This window comes from Haliotis asinina, chromosome 9 (assembly GCF_037392515.1).
Source record: "Haliotis asinina isolate JCU_RB_2024 chromosome 9, JCU_Hal_asi_v2, whole genome shotgun sequence".
NCBI lineage: Eukaryota > Metazoa > Mollusca > Gastropoda > Lepetellida > Haliotidae > Haliotis > Haliotis asinina.
Window position 1 is genome coordinate 48,942,523 of NC_090288.1, and position 17,817 is coordinate 48,960,339.

The 17,817-nt window shown below is 38.6% G+C and overlaps 1 protein-coding gene across 1 annotated transcript; it reads right to left on the reverse strand.

Annotated features, from left to right (window-relative positions):
- Nucleotides 1-7,946: 7,946 nt before the first annotated feature.
- LOC137297120 (glutamate receptor 2-like) lies at nucleotides 7,947-16,173 on the reverse strand. The gene is made up of 4 exons (XM_067829118.1): nucleotides 15,422-16,173; nucleotides 10,223-10,437; nucleotides 9,649-9,911; nucleotides 7,947-9,341 (listed from the first exon to the last, which is right to left on the reverse strand). The coding sequence occupies exons 1-4, from the start codon at nucleotides 15,678-15,680 to the stop codon at nucleotides 9,125-9,127; spliced, it is 954 nt and encodes a 317-aa protein (XP_067685219.1). The 5' UTR covers nucleotides 15,681-16,173; the 3' UTR covers nucleotides 7,947-9,124.
- Nucleotides 16,174-17,817: the final 1,644 nt, after the last annotated feature.

The window sequence follows — 17,817 nt, forward strand, 5'->3', positions numbered from 1 at the left end:
AAGGCTCGTTGCACATTCAAGCAACCTAAACGACAGTCATGGCACAACTGTGCTTCTAAAATCAACTCACGAACGCCAATTTCTACGGTTTTGAATATCAAAAAATCAGAAAACCAAAGGTAAAGGATCAAAGTGTAGTGTTCACCACCTCATGGAGGGGGTCACTTTTCTCACTGAAACATCTGATATTGCAAATAATATTGGTGAAACGTTTGCAAAACATTCCTCTTCATCTAATTATTTACCAGACTTTAAGAATTTTACTTTAACTTGGACTGTAAGACCAACAAGAAAAATTAAAATTAATTTTAATTCGGACAATGGGGAGGACTACAATGAAATCGTTTTCATTCATAAGCTCCATGTTGCCCTTGAGCAAGCTCATGATACTGCAATTATCAGCTCTTTAAACATTTACCTGAATCGTCTTTAGAAACATTGTTGAATATCTTTGATAATATGTGGACGTCTGGTCATTTTCCCTCATCATGGCGAAATGCTATTATCATTCCTGTTCCTAAACCTGGTCGGGATCATACTGATCCTTCCAACTACGGACCAATATCACTTATTAGTTGTGTTTGTAAGACTATGGAACGTATGGGTAATAATCGTTTAGTTTGGTACCTTGAAACCAACAACCTCATCACAAACATTCATTGTGGTTTCCACAAAAATCGAAGTACCATCAATCAGGTGTATCATGTGAAAGGACATGTGGTTCGACATGGAAATATGGAATTCTTAAGGATCTTCATGACTTTGGTTTGAGGGGCCGTTTACTCCAATTTATATGTCAGTTTTTAGAAGACGGACAGTTTCAAGCCCGAGTTGGTTCTACTCTGTCTGAGTATTACAATCAGGATCAGGGTATCCCTCAAGGCAGTATTTTGTCTGTCACTTTATTTAGCACCAAGATCAACAGTATATCCAAGGTTATAAGTGGCTCAATTGATGGATCACTTTTTGTGGATGATTTTAATATCTTTTGTCGCGGTAAAAATATACATATTATTGAACGGCAAATGCAAATGTGCTTAAGCAAAATAAATGGTATCTTGAAAACGGCTTTAAATTTTCTACATCAAAAACTAATTGCATACATTTCTGCCGTAAATATAGACCACATAAAGACCCAGAACTGTTTTTAAATGATACTCCCATCAAAGTTGTCAAGGAGGTCAAATTCTTTGGTCTGATTTTTGACTCACATTTAACTTTTCTTCCGCATATAAAATCCCTAAAAACTAAATGCCTGAAGGCACTTGATTTATTGAAAGTCGTGTCTAATTCAAGGCGGGGAGGAGATCAAGCTACTCTCCTACACCTATACAGATCACTTGTCCGCTCAAAGCTTGATTACGGCTCCGTCGTCTATGGTGGAGCTTGTAAAAGCAACTTAAAACTATTAGATTCTGTCCATCACCAAGGTCTAAGACTATGTCTTGGGTCCTTTAGAACATCTGTTGACAGTCTCTACGTTGAGGCCGATGAACCATCTCTTACACAACGCCGTATAAAATTATCTTTACAATATATCACAAAACTATATTCTAACGAATCTAACCCTGCATATATCTATGTCTTCAATCCTCTGTATTAGTATTTGCATAGCAAAACATCTCTTGTTCCACCTCTTGGGCTCAGAATAAAGCCGTTTATTGCTGCTAGTGGCATTGAGCTGGAAAATATATCTCCTTTTCGATTTCTTTCTTCTCCTCCTTGGCAATCGGTTAGGCCACATGTTGACCTAACATTAACATCATTTAAAAATCAAAAACTAATGACTTACAATATTAACAAGAATATAATCAATTAAAAAGTAAATATAATACTTACAAAGCCTTATTTACAGATGGGTCTAAAGATGGTGGCGCTGTGGCTTGTGCCACTGTCATTGGATCCAGAACAATATCTTCTACCATACCAGATTACAGCTCTATTTTTACTGCAGAAGCTAACGCTATATTAACGGCTCTCAAACATATTCAAAGACACGCAAAACATAAACTATATATACTTTATTCAGATTCTCTTTCGTGCCTTAAGGCTATTAAACACCTATCTCGTAAACATCCTCTTTTAATAGAAAGTATTGAATTATATAATGATCTTGTTACTGGTCAAAAGACATCGTCTTTTGTTGGCCACCCAGCCACGTGGACATTTCTGGTAATGCAATGGCAGATCTTGCTGCTAAGGCAGCACTCAACAAATTTGTGACACCACTCCTTATTCCATACTCTGATTACAAAGCTAGTGTTAGGTCTTACATCCGTGATCTTAAGCCAAAGAATTACATGAAATAAACTCTATATTGGTTACACCTACTTAGGCTGTCAGTCCAGATTTGAGGAGGTCATCATGAGACGATGTCGTATTGGCCACACAAGATATACACATGCATACCTGTTAAAAGGTGAAGATCCTCCCTTTTGTATCCCTTGTGATGAGAGTCACGGTCAAGCGTATCCTGCTTGACTGTGTGGAATTCTCCTTCACAAGGGATAAATATTTCGATGTCAAAACTATCAAGGATCTTTTGCTGCTGTTAGTTATCATTTAATAATTGTTTTTTAAAAGAAATTGATTTAATGGCTGAATTTTGATTACTATATGCTGTAGATGGATGTATTTTAACGGTTGGTAGTACAAATTAGCAACTGGTATTGTTAGTGGCTGTATCCTCAAATGGGGTTAAAGCATCGTAAAATTATTGTCCTCCTGAGAGGATACGTAAGTTTAATTTTTGCTTATCCGAATTTAAACGTAGCATTTTGTTCTTTTAAAACTTTGGCTAAACGTACCTACAATCGCCAAAGGCTGAGGAGATGATGTAAGTCCAACTAGGGTCCATGCAGGTAGCAAAGGTACTGTACGTTCCGATGGTCCTTAGTGTGGTGATCTACCTTCAGTTGTTGGCGATCTATAGCCCGTGTTTTATATTGTAGCGTCCTCTATTATTAAACTGTTTTAGAATTAATTACTGGTTTTAAATATCTATCTGAGATAATCTAGTTGTTTTAGTGTCCTTCGTTGACATTTTACTATTATGTATAATATTTATGGTTCTGGCCACGGTATGGCTGAGATATTGCCGATGTAACGTTAAATAGTCACTCACTCACTCGCTTACTCACTCATTTGCTTTTCAACAATTTAATGCAGGATCCTCGCGCAATTCACCAGCATAAGGTTTGCAGCCTGTTCCCCCAAGATAGTAGAGAAGCCATACATATAAGACAACATATAGTGAGTGCTTTAATTGAGTCTAAACTTTTGATGGGTAGTATGTTACTCTATTTCATGTATGTTTAAGATATTTAACTTGCTCACCTCCTTCCTTTTGCTGGACAACAGTTAATGGGTACATTCCGATGTGCAGTTGGAAGTCGGAGAATACCTCTGAGCGCGCAAAAGTAACATGACAATCTGAAATGTGATCTGAGGCAAGACCATGATTCAGTTGTATGTGCACATGTAAGAGGAAACTAACAGTACCAGTGTGTGTGTGTCTGTGTCTGTCTGTCTGTCTGTGTGTGTGTGTGTATGTGCGTGTGTCTGTGTGTGTGTCTGTGTGTGATATGTTTAGTCGCCGCAATATACATCTGAATGTAATGGGTATTTTGGAGTTAAATAAGGAGCATCATTGCCGGTATGGCAATAGTAGGAGAATCAACCTTGACAATTAATTCACGATTTTCATCAATATGAAACTTTCCATAAGTATATGGATTAAAAAGATTAATAAAAACACATGCAATGAATACGTACTGTCACGACGAACGCCCCTCAACCCGTTGTTGGCCAGAACTATAAGAAAACTACACAGAGTTGCTTTAGTTATCATAGTCGTGGCGTGTCTCCAGCGTTGCTCCTCAGCAATGTCCCTTTTAGCAGCCCAATACCAGGATAAATACATAAATCCGTGAAATATCGCTAATGTTGTTTCAGCACAATATATGTGGACATCGATCAGGGTTTGCCACAGTTTTGCCACAGCAACCACGGATTTTTGTAGTAGGAATCTACAATATAAATCATTAATACGGCAGTGCTTAAAATCAGAATGGGTTTTAGTGTTAATTACTTACGCATATCTGATAGAGCCTTGAGTGGTGATAACGAATCCATTTGTCAATATATTGTATTTCATGTATTTGTGTGTACCAAGTACGAAGATGTACGAAGTAAGTATTTATCGTTGAACTCATCCAGAGATGAACAAACATATTTTACGGTGCGTTAAAAACATTCTAAGAATATTGATGCTGTTAATGATGCAATTTATCTAAAACATATTTTCATTGCAAGATAGGCACCATTAACATGTGCAATTAATTTCATCAGCTGTATTTGTACTATAGGCCTTAACTGAGGAGGACGAATCTGACTTTAGATCTGCCCATGCGTGCTGACAGTTAACTATGGACGGATGTGTGTGTGTGTGTGTGTGCGTGCGTGTGCGTGCGTGTGTGTGTGTGTGTGTGTTTCCTCTTCGGTTTTCTTTTTACGACTGTAATATTGCGGATGTGATGATAAACTATGACCCACTCATCGGTAGCTGATGCTCATAATCACCTGACATACAGAATATGGCTGTTGCAGAGCGCGCCGTCAAAATCCACCTCATTTACTGTGACCACAGACGTCAACAAGAACTTACATAATTGGAATATCACTGAAATTAAACCTGAAATTTCCATTTCGGTTGTTTGCTTTCACGGCAAATCATCAACGGAAGTCCACGTTATGTTCGCCATAATATCGGGAAGATGCAGTAATAAATCGATTCACGTGAAAACCATTGGTTTCATTTGAATTACAATCAGGAATATCTTGTTTGGTTACAGAAGTACCAGAGTGTGTGTAAACAAGGTCATAAAATAAGAAAGGAAAGTTCATCTTTGATGATGAGATGAATTTGATTTGTCACTACCATGCTTCAGACTTAGCTATGCCATTAAATGCATTTAGAAGCCACACAAACAATGGAAACGTTGTACAAATACAATGTAATGGACAGAAATTTATAAATGTCTTGCTTGTTTATTGTTTAACACGGACGCTTGCGGGCATATATCATATATCATCTAATTTTCAAAGAAACACAATGACTCGTTTGTTTTCACACCATAGTCCGTCGTGGGTGTAAACTTGACTTATACAGTAAGTCAACACGTACAGAGATTATATACAGGGTTTCTGGGCGGGGCAATCCAGGGATCAAAATTGTAATGTATGAATAAGTGACACTAATATTATTATGAGTGCTAATTATAAGTGACAGCGAAGGCATTCGTACCTACCCGCCTCTTTCCGTGACCTTCAAGAAGACAGGTACCTCTATAGTACGCCATTATTGCCAAGAATCGCGACAAACCAATCAAATCGCGCATGATGATTGTGGTCTTAAAATAATCCTGAGTTCATGCTATTATGTGACTGCTTAAAAAAGTCATGAAAAATATCGTCATAATGAAATTACAAAGAACGCAGATAATTCTGTTACAGCACTGAAGTTTCTAATAAGGATAATACCATGGTCGGTGAGAGATTCAAATACATGCGCGTGTGTTTGTCTACACAACGGCTGTCAAGGTTGCAGTTGAATATATTTCTGATAATACTGCAGACTTGCTTTTGGAGAAATGTTTTGGAACATTTTGGGGAAACATAACCATAACAATATGATTCAAAACAATATTATGACATTTATATATAATAACTAAGCAACTTGGATATTAGTCTGTCCTTTTAAGGGTCATGTTTTGTTCACGGTATCCATTTAAAAATTCCACCAGGGTTATGACAACAAGGTTACAAGAACGTTCAGTTTGAGACGATCATAAAAAGTCATTTTTTAATACACTGGCCCAAAAAAGAAACGCATAGGTGAAAATCCAATGTTATGAGAGATGATTTATTAACTTAAATTGCACAAAAAGTAATGGAACTTGAGCAATGATAATTCACACGGGTATTAACAAATGTGTGTCAAGACACATACAATCATTCACAGTGGTATTAAGCGTCTCTATTTTCCATGGCATAGTGAGAAAGTCAGTATCTGGTGTGACCACCACGGGCACCAATCACTGCTCTGCATCGCCTGGGCATTGACTGTATAAGACGTCGTATCCGCCTTTGTGGGATTCTTCTCCACTCATCTCGCAACGCATTCACCAACTGTAGACGTGTCTGTGGCTGCGGCTGTCGACGTCGTAACCGTTTACCCAATTGGTCCCATAAATGTTCAATTGGGTTCAAATCCGGCGATTTTGAGGGCCATGGAAGAACTGTAATGTTGTTGTTGGCAAGGAAATCCGTGGTAATGCGTGCTGTGTGCGGTCTTGCATTGTCGTGCTGGAAAATTTCCCTTCTAGCGTCAATTGTAGGAACAACATGACGGTTCAAAATTTCATCCCGGTAGCGTACAGCACTGAGATTCCCTTGCACATGCACCAACTGTGTCCTGCCGTTCATAGATATGCCTCCCCACATCATTACACCTCCACCACCGTGTCTGTTGACCTCACGAACGCACTGTCGAGCATATCTCTCATTTCGACGTCTGTAAACACGCATCCTTCCATCATGTCTGTACAGCAGAAAACGTGACTCATCGCTGAACCAGATCCTCCTCCAATTCAAGAGGTTCCATGCCCGAACGTTCCTGCACCACTGAAGACGTGCACGACGGTGATGGGGATGCAGAACAGGTCCTGCATGAGGTCGCATAGGTCGAATTCCATGCTCTCTTAGGCGATTCCTGATGGTTTGTGGAGAGACTCTACGCAGCCCAGGAACGTGATCAGCGGTATACGTAGCAGTGACGGCCCGATTACGCAGATGAAGCACCCGGATGTAGCGGTCTTGTGCTGGAGTTGTCACCCTTGGTCTCCCACTCCTTGGACGGTCTCTGGTCGAGTTGTGTTGCGTGTATCGTTGCCAGAGACGGGAAATCGTGCTCTGCCTCACATTCAGACGTCTGGCAACTGATGACTGACTTTCCCCAACTTCCAGACGTCCAATGGCTCTATTTCTGTTTTCTTCATTTAACCTTGGCATTTTTCGCGTCGCATAGAAAGAAATTCGAAGAATGAATCGCAACAGGACCTGTCCCCTTTTATAGCCATCATAATCAAGATTGAGATCCTGCATTTGCACGTGCATAATGCTTTCAGATTTTCCCACGTGCAGATTATACAAAGCGTTTTCAAGGTGCTGTGGTGTGGCGAATAATCACCAGAGGTTGTGTTTGTTTGTCTGTTTTGGTTTTATTGACTATAAAAACACTTAATATTTACATTAATTGTCATTCCATTCCATATTTTCCGAAAAAATCTACTTTAAAAATGAGATTTCAGCTATGCGTTTCTTTTTTGGGTCAGTGTATTTGCCTTAGGAACTGTTGCAGCCAAGAAAATATTACTTGCATATTCATTAGAACCTGTTAATAAATATCCTTTCGGACACCTTGTAGTCATTTCATAAAGATACATTTTTAACAAGTAGTATACAGAGTGGGAGTACGGGACCACATAGGTGCACCAGGACCTATTAGCGTCCAAACGGTCACCTCGGCTCCCACAGCCATGAAAAAATGAGTTTTGTGCAATCTAGTCCAGAAGACAAAGAGTGTGCCTACAAATTCCAATTTCACCTCTACACGACAAATAACAACTTTTTAGTTTTCAATGATGATAGTTTCTTAAACATCAATTTTTTGGGTGGAGTCAGGAAATGTTTCAAATATTACAAAGCTGTTGCATAGTAGTAAATACTAAACATGTATACTATTTATATTTGTGTGGCAATTTTGTACAATGATAAAATTTGCAATTCATCGGTCCGTTTCTGACACAAACAGACTGTTCGTGATAGACAAGATGAAATCTGTGGCCATTCAACATTCAATGTCTGATGTAAATCTAAGTCAGATAGCCCTGTTAGACTGTTTAATAATTCAGTTCATCTAAAATATATAATGGTGATAGTTGTGACACCACAACATTATTGTATGTACACAAATGAATAACACATCACCAGTTTTTCAAAGCGAATATAGAACACAGTTAACATGTAGTCATGCCCAATGTGTCAAATCTTTGGATGTCTGCACTAAGATGCATGGCTGCTTGAGGTACTTGGAGTTCCCTTTCATTTGTCTGTACCATGTCCTTTCCTATGTGAAAGGCGTTTCAATAACACATAACTTTCATTCTTCCAAATGTCACCTAAACAATGACAGAGTGATTAAAGTTTCTTCATACAAATATATCTGTATAATAAACTGGATCCAGGAGACATATATATGGGAATGCCAATATCACAACCTCTTGGCTTAAACACAAGTGCCCAAACTGATCAATGTTGACATTTGTCAACCTGAAGCACGCCCAAGGTATTGTTTCATCACTGTTCAGCCACTCTGGACTTCATCAACATAATACTGTTTGTTTGCTAAAGACATTTTATCTGCTTCTGTAACTTTTGACTCTAGCATTGAGTTGTTGGATACAACAACTTGTTGGAGCTTCATACATGGGAAAAAACTTTGCGCACACCCATTCATATTAATGTGTACGAATAATATGTCAATATACGACGTAATAAAAATGGAAGTAAATGAATAATCAGCTTTCAAAAACATTGAGTTTATAAAGGGCATATACCTTCTGAACACAAAAATGATACTGGTAAACGTTTTCAATATTGTTGGTGATGCTTATGATTTTAGCAATCTGTGAGACACCTATGTTGTTAGGAATCTCAAAAGACGCCATTGGTTGTTTCCAGCTTATATTCACCGAGGACACTAAATACCACAATGAAAATTCAAATGCAACACAACACAGTGCACTAACAGCTCATTCAGTAATGCATAGTCACTTTGTCCATAAAAGTCTAGCTACAGTAATTATAGTGCCCCACACACTGCACTCTAAACATTATCTGTCTAATTAGCCACATCCTAATATTACTAGACACAATAGCATGTCCTGTATCCAATTCAAGTAGCCAAGGAGACAAACCTGCTCCAAACCTGACTTTGCATAGTACAGATGTTGTTGCTGTTTTTTTTTTCGATCTTGATGCCCTGGGACACAACATGCTATGCTTAGATACGGCTCTGTCCTGTATGGTATCGAAGTATAGCATGTTCCAAAGTAAGTAAGACAGTTCCCAAAGCTATACCGATTCCGCCCGTCAGAAACACCAGGAACAAATCTTCTATTTGGATGCTGCCCTGTCTCTCAGTCGCACATTGCTTTCTCTTGGGTGTTGAAAGATCCATCCAATATTTTGACAGACCCCTCTCCACCAGGGATAATATTCTGCAGGGAAACGAAAATGAATTCTAAAATGCTGTTTACTGAAATTGTCCTTGTTTTGTGTACTGGACAATTTATATTCCCAGCGATCTGTAACTCTTGTACAAGGATAATAATAATAATAATAATAATAATAATAATAATAATAATAATAATCACAAAAAGAATCAATCACTGATAGACATATGAGATCCAAATGAACATATTTGAATATTTGAACAAAGTATTTAGTCTATTTCAGAGTTCTCAAACATCACCACGTCGATGTGTCATGAATTTAATTATGTAGATAGAAAACCGGGTCACTTACTCAGGATCAAACAAAGTAGCCAGGGCAGATTGTTTTGGAAAGGGAAGCGACGAGTATGACTGGAACGATTTCTCTTTTGTTGCCACGATATCGCATCTCTTGGCCATATATTTTTTGATGTTATGCACACTTGTTATCAAGGCATATCCACCAGATTCCAGTTGATTGTTGTTGTAGGTTTCATCTTCAGAAGCCATCATACTTTTAGGTCTGTGTTCTAGTATCTTCTGCCATAGCCGTTTGTAAAGCGAGATATTTGAATTCTGAAAGAGTGGTTGCATTTGTTACTCAGTAATTCCTCTTCAGTAAGAAATATCTGATATAGTTTCTCTATTCTCAGCTCCTAAACTATACTACAATTTTAACAATGTCACAGTCTAAAGTTGCCCGTGTCCCTAATTCTACCATATGAAAACTAGCATCATATTTAAGGCTCCGCCGAAAACACAATCTTGTACAAGTCTGACTACATCCTGAGCCTGTGTTAATGTGAATATGTGTTTAAAGGTGAACTTCCAAAATATTTGCGGAAAGAAAGGCAATTTAGTAAGTGAGTCGACAACAGTACAGATACCTTCAGCATTGACTCCTCAAGACTTCCTGTATCTACTCCCAAATTGTACCCACTTTCCAGAACATCGCCCATCCCTGTGAATGGGACATTATCTTTGGCGACAGCTAGATATGCGATGAGGTTCCCGGAATATACAGACGTGATGAGAATACAAAATAGCCACCAGAAACTGAAGAGGACACGATGCGAGTCTGTTGATGGTAATACAGACGAACCTGCAATATATATTACCAGTTACTATAATATCTAATTGTACTACATATACTAATATATCTGTGGCCTTAATAAGTAATAAAGACCCGGAATAGCGGCTGACATCTAGATACCCTTATCAACACTGGACCCATCAACTGGTATTTTTCTTTACTTACAAAATCGTTCTAGTACTTTCCTGTAACAACGTTTAATAAGTATGTTTGAGTTGCGACCAATACAGAAGTTGAAAATTCACAACATACTTTGTGAAGCATAATACTGCTCGACATTCAAATACACTCGTCAATATTGGTCCTTTAGACTGCTATTTTTCTTTGTGTACACCATACAAAGTCGCTTGTATTCTTTAACCTGAGGCCTGAAAGTCACAGATTTATCATGCATATCTCAATCTTTATTCTCTCATTAAAGGCATTTATTGAATTGTTCCAATGGAAATTTAACCCGTGATAATGTTTCAAGAACCCACGGACAACATGCCAAAACAGTTATTGATTCCCCCAAACAGAGTGAGTGAGTCAGTTAACATTTTATATCAAATCGGCAATGTACAGCCGTATAGCAATGAAAAAAAGGTAATCAGTTTAAGGTATCCGTCGACAAAGCACAATAAAATAACTAGATTATCACAGGAATATATAGCTTAAAACTAGTTATAGTTAAAATACTTCAACTATAGAGGGCGATACAGTGTACAGAAACAGGCTATAGATTACCAACAACTGAAGGTAGATCACCATACTAGGGATCATGGGGACTTGTAGTGCCTTTGCTACCTGCATGGGCCATAGTTGGATTTACACCAGTGGTGAAAGAAGACGAATCTAACCATACATTAAACACTGTCTTATTCTACAATTTGAAAACTGTGGCAAGTTTAAATTTACTTTAAATGTGGTTGGAGTTACTTATCCTCTCAGGAGGACAATAATTTTAACCCCCTTTGAGGGTACAGTCACTAAGAATCAAAGTTGATAATCTAAACTACATTGAAACATTGAAATATTTATTCCTTATAGTGAAGAATTCAACACAGCAAAGTAGGATATGCTTGGCAGTGACTCTCATCACAAGGGATACAAAACGGAGGATCCTCGCCTGTCAATAAATATTCATGAGTATATCTTGTGTAGCCAGTACGACATCGTCGCATGATGACCAAATCTTGACTGACAACCCAAGTAGGTATAACCAACATAGGTTTGTATATCATGTAATTTATTAATAAATATCTGGGTATACCACTTCGTCTGCATCAGATCACGGATGTACGATCTAACTACAGTTTTGTAATCGGGGTATGGAATAAGAAGTGATGTTACAGATTTGTGCTGCCTTGGCAGCAAGATTGGCAATGGTGTTCCCAGAAATGCCAACGAAGCGGGGTATTCAACAAAGGACGATGTCGCGTTGGTCAGTAGCAAGATCATTATACAATTCAACAGTGTGCATTAAAAGTAGTTGTTTCCAAGACAGATTCCTAATCGCCCAAGGGCACTATAGATTATGAATTGTTTTGTATTTAGGGCAGGGCAGTTAATATGATGCTTGCTCCTGCTATGCAAATAGAGCTGTTATGTGGTGATTGATAAGATATTGTTCTGAATCCAATGACAGTGGCACAAGCCCCTTGCCTCTATCCTTAAGCTTAGACCCATCTGTAAATAGGGATTTATATGTATTATATTTACTTTTTCCAGCTCAATGCCGGCAGGACAAATGAATGGTTTAAACCTGTGCCTAAGAAGCGGAACAAGAGAAGATGCCCTGGGGTATAAATCCTCAAAGATGGGATTAAAGACACAGTTATATGCGAGATTACAACCGTTAGAATATACTTTTGTTATATACTGTAAAGAAAATGATGGTTCATCTGCCTCGACGTAGAGACTGTGAACTGGAGAAGTCCTAAAGGACCTAAGACATGTACAAAGTTCCAGGTCTTGGTGGTGGACAGGTCAAGTAGTTTTAGATTGCTTTTTGCAGGCTTCACCATATACGATGGAGCCATAATCATAATCAATCAAACTCACAACTGAAGTGAAGGAGGGTAGTTTGGTCTCCTTCCCACTTTGAACTGGAAACAACCTTTAACAAATCAAGTGCCTCCAGGTACAGTATGGTTCAAAATTATTGAGAATAGCTAAAGCATTTCATATTGTTAAACGAGAACAAATCAGATAAAATTGAATGTATTGTGAAAGTGAACTGACCTTTTCATGTTGTGTAGGTAACAATTTAATATTTTATCAAGTCTCCTTGAGCTTCACGGCACAGTCTAAGACGGGTAGGCATACTTCCTATCAGAGAGGTTAGTGTCTCGTGAGTTATGCTATCCCAGTATCGGACCACTTCTCTCTTCATGTCTTCAATTTTTGTCAACCCCTTTGGATTCACACATTCCTTCATCATCCCCCAGATGTTCTCAATGGGATTTAAGTCAGGACCATATGCAGGAAATGGTAATGCAGTCACACTTTTCTCCTGAAACCACTGCTTGGCATGTTTTGCGGTGTGTTTAGGATCCTTATCTAGCTGCAAAATCCAGTCATTTCCATAAAACACATGTGCACTTGGAAGGAGAAAATTATCTAATATGTTAGTGTAGCGTTGACTTGTCAGATTTCCCTCAAACACACACAGCGGGGCCGTTCCTAATAAGGATATCCCTCCCCATAGATGAAACTTTGGGCTGTATTTAGGTCGTCGATACAACGGTGCTGACGCAGACTTTGTCCATATTTTCACATTATTGGGATATACCCATATTGAGCTTTCATCAGTAAAAATCACATTTTCCCAGTCAAAGTTTTCATGTGCCAAACACCACTCAACACGCCTGTCTTTATGTTCTTGTTTTAGAAGGAATTCCAGTCTTTTTCTCCCATCCAAGATCAATCAAATTTCTTCTAACTGTAGATTTTGATACAACTGTTCATCCCCTTTCTATCATTTCATACCTGATGTTGGAGATGCTTGCCCTTTGCTTTTTAGACGCTAAAATTCCCAGCCGGACGCGATCTGAGAAGTCCAATTTTCTGGGTCTCTGGCCTTTCTGGTGCCCAAAATCCTTTCCCTCTTTAAAATTCTTCCTAATCCTATACACAGTAGAAAGAGGAGTTCCTGTTCTCTCTGCCAATGTATTTACATCATCAATTCCTTGATTACACAACTCAAAAATCAACCTTCTTTTATCTTCAGCAGACATTGTTGACAGTGCTGAGGAAAATGACGTCTGCTACAAATTCAGGGGAGGTAACTCTAATTGTACTATACTCAGTAGGCCAAGATGAGTTACCTCCCTTATGCCATTACTTAGTTTTAAGTATCAGTGAATCAGTTGAGGTGTTAGGATAGCTCAAAGTAAGAAGAAAAATTCTCAATAATTATGAACCAGACTATATTTGGCTTTAAGGGACTGAATATGCGGAAGGGAGGTGTGAATCGAAACTAAGACCCAATAACTTGGTCTTAACACCTTTGCTGAAATGTCATTGAATATCGTTCAGGGCCTTCATTTGGTTTATACTCATGGCAGAAATGTATACATTTCGTTTTGGATTTAGAAAATATAAAGCCGTTTTCTAGACACCATTTATCTCCTTTTTTAAACACATCTGCATTTGCCGTTTTTGCCACAACAAGAAATATTAAAATCATCCACAAAAGGGATCCACTGATCGGATCATTTGAGACCTTTGAGAAAATTGTGATTTTAATAGTAAACAATGTGACAGACAAAAAACTGCCTTGTGGGACATCCTGATTATAATGATCAGACCGGGTAGAACCCACTCGGACTTAAAAATCGTCTATAAACTGAAGCAAACAGCCCCGTAAATCAAAATCATGTAAATCTTTTAAAATGCCGTGCTTCCATGTCGTGTCATAGGCTTTTTCTAAATCGAAAACATTGACACTTCATGTTGATTGTTAATAAGGTTGTTCTTAACAAATGACTCCAATCGAACTAAATGGTCATTGGTACTGCCATATTTTTTTTCGAAAACCACACCACTTGACTGTAAATACCAAGTTAATCTCTTGTTTACCATGCGTTCCATGGTTGTGCAGACGTAGCTATTCAGGAAATGGGCCAATACTTAGAGGGATCAGTATTTTCACGGCCAGGTTTAGGTATGAGTACAACAATGGCATCACGCCGGGATGAAGGAAATTGTCCAAATGTCATCAAACATATATTCAAGAGTATGTCAAAGCAGGACTCAGGTAAGTGTGTATGAGATAATGTATTCTTGATTTGGTACCTTTACCTTTAATTCTCTGGATCATATTGCATACTTTGGACATCGGCGTCCGCGAATTTATGTTTGAAACATATTTTGCCGAGACTGGTGCTTATTTTGCTTACTTGTACGCCCTGTTTTTATGCATTTCAAATTTTATATGTAATTAAATTATGCACCATTGGTTGGCGACGGAAATATTCGACATTTTCCCGTGCCTGCCTAGCCTGTTTGCAGTCATTATTATACCAGGGTTTACATATGTCTGGATTTATAGAGACTTGGGACATTCATCGGCTATTGTTTAGGTCATCAGGGAAAAACTGCACTGAAACAGAAGCATCAATAAAACGACCAGGAATTAATCTGTCCATACATTGTAAGTTGAACATAGGCCAGTTAGCTTTACAGAAGTTCCATCTTGACGATGGATGTATATCAGCTGGAGTTATTGCATGAAGAATGGTCAGAAAATGATCACTGCCACGCCGATCATGTGAACCGACCATTCAAATTCATTTAACATATCTGCATCAGTGATAGGCAAATCAAGAGAAGAATATGTACCTGTACCAGGATGTAAGTACGCTTTTGAATTATCGTTGAATATACATAGAAATTAGAATATGTAAATCCCTCTCTGACACCATATAATTGATGTTGTTGGGTATTTTTAATATGTGGTGTTACTGATTATGCAATGGTTCAAAATGATGTAACAGAAAATCGTACTTACCCTGTTTTAATGGAACTCCGAAGACAATCGCAGTCAAAAGATTGTCTCTTTGCGTGTCTCTTTTGGGAAGCAGGCACTCACTGGCCTTCTTTAGAGCAAGAAAACCAACAACAACCCAGACCATAACAGCAAAGCCCAACACATATATCTGCCATTGGAAACAGAGCAGCAGAACACCCCACTTCACACTATGTGCAGGTTTTCTGTAGATCAAATCAGAGTGGACGTAGTCGACTGGATGCAAAAATGTGAAATCCATGGACCTTTCATAGGAGACGGCATATGGAACAGGGGATAAGTCGGCTTTCTGCAAACAGGTTCATGAAAGGAAAGTTCAGGGATGTTCATGGAGAGAGTTCATGGACAAGCATTACTGTGTCGAAGCGGTCTTTCCAACTCGCATATTGGCATCTACGTCAAGAGAAAGGGAACTGACTCCAAACCGAATGGAAATGATAAGATTGTGGACCTGGACTTGCAAATCACGTGTATATTTTCCCTTTAAGCACCCTGAGTGTGCAAATGGGATACCAGTGGAGCTGCTGATGATCTCACAAGTACCAATCAAAGACAAAAGTATTTGAACGGAAGTATCAAGGTTTATCATTGGGAACAGAAATTCCAACAGATTTCAGGTGTATAACGGAATGCAGTGGCATAGTACTGAAACTAGGGATCAGGAAGGGTTGCTAGGTAGGTTGGTTAACGCAGGACTCAGCTGTATTCCAGCTGTATTCCAGCAATATGGCGGTCTGAAAATAAGAGAGTCAAGACAAGACAACTCAGTGATCAACATCATGAGCACATCGATCGACGCAGTTGGGTCATGCATCATCCATGTCAGTGAGTGAGTTAATATTAATACCTAGCGTCATATCGGCAATATCGCAGGCATCCCGAGGATAATTTAATTCACATCAGTACTAAAATCAATATATTTAGAATGTAAATACCTGTCATCGAAGTGCAGTAAATATACTTGATTGTCGCAGGTCGTGATTTACTACCAGCAAGCTATCATAACAATAAACTGCTAGAGACAACAGTACAATATGAAAACAGCAGGCTATGTAGAATATCAGCAACTGATGGGTGATCACCTTACCAGGGACCATGGGGACTTCAGTATTCTTGCCATCTTCATGGACCCTAGTTCGATTTACATCATACCTTCAGCCGCAGGTGATTGTAGGACGTTTAACCCATAATTTAAAAACCAAGTGAGTGACAGGCATTAACTGCTGAGGACCAGTTATAACCCTCCTCTTCACAAGTAACGTATTCAGACAGATGGTCTGTCTGCGAGCCTGAAGGGTTAACGTCTCCACAAGTGCACTGGTCTATGCGACAGATAACCTTACTTTTGACTTAATGTGTCGCTGTATTACCACTCGAAAAGTAGCGTGTATTTACTATTCCGCAAAATAAAAGCATATGAAAAAAGCAGGTTTGAACATTGTCTATAATCACAGGACGATATAGGAAAATATCAATACCCCATCTACCAGCATCCCAAATATTCCATCCCACGTGCCATTGGGATGCAGTATCCCCCAGGACTGGTCCGCCGGTTCCACATATGTATAACTGAAACAACAGGAGATATTGTCCACTTCAATTAAAAAGATAAAGAATTGTGCGGTTGCATGTAACCTGTCTTGACCCTAACCATGCTCAGTAATGTACATCACTAAGATCATGTAATTAAATTTTGCCTTTGAAATTGAATGAGTATGGAAATAAAACTAAATCTAACCCTCGTTATGATTTGAAACGCCCGTAAAGAAACTTTCCCAAAGGATTTTTATTTGTATCATTATCTGCCAGTTTCCTATAGCTATCCAAGTGTCATATATTTTATGTATATTTCCATGGTGATAATCGATAGCTAACTTTGGAGGACAACAGTTCGATGGAAATCAACCATAGGAAATAGTTTGTGTTTTATCACGGCGCGTCTGCTACATTTGAAAGGAAATCCCTATGTGATATAAGTCTTGGAAATTTATCAGTTTAGTCAAACACGGGTCTGCTGTCGAAACATCAAACTGATCAATGTTTCTAACCGATTAGGACGTCCTGAACATATGACAAGTAACGATTAGGAACGTTTAGAATGACAAACCAAAGACGGATTATTTTTAACGGTAACGAATTATACACCTGAAATTAAAGATTCTGGAGAGATGGTTGAGCAGATGAACACAAAATCCCGAATAGGTGAAGGTACCATTGATGATTTTCTTTTCACAGGTGACCCACTGTAACAGAGGAGACATGAGGTGTAATAAACGCTATAAAGATCATGGCATCAGGGACGTGTACTAATGTCTTAAGCCGTATTCAACAGTTTTCCGCCTATATCATAACGGTCTGTAATTAAACGAGTCTGAGTC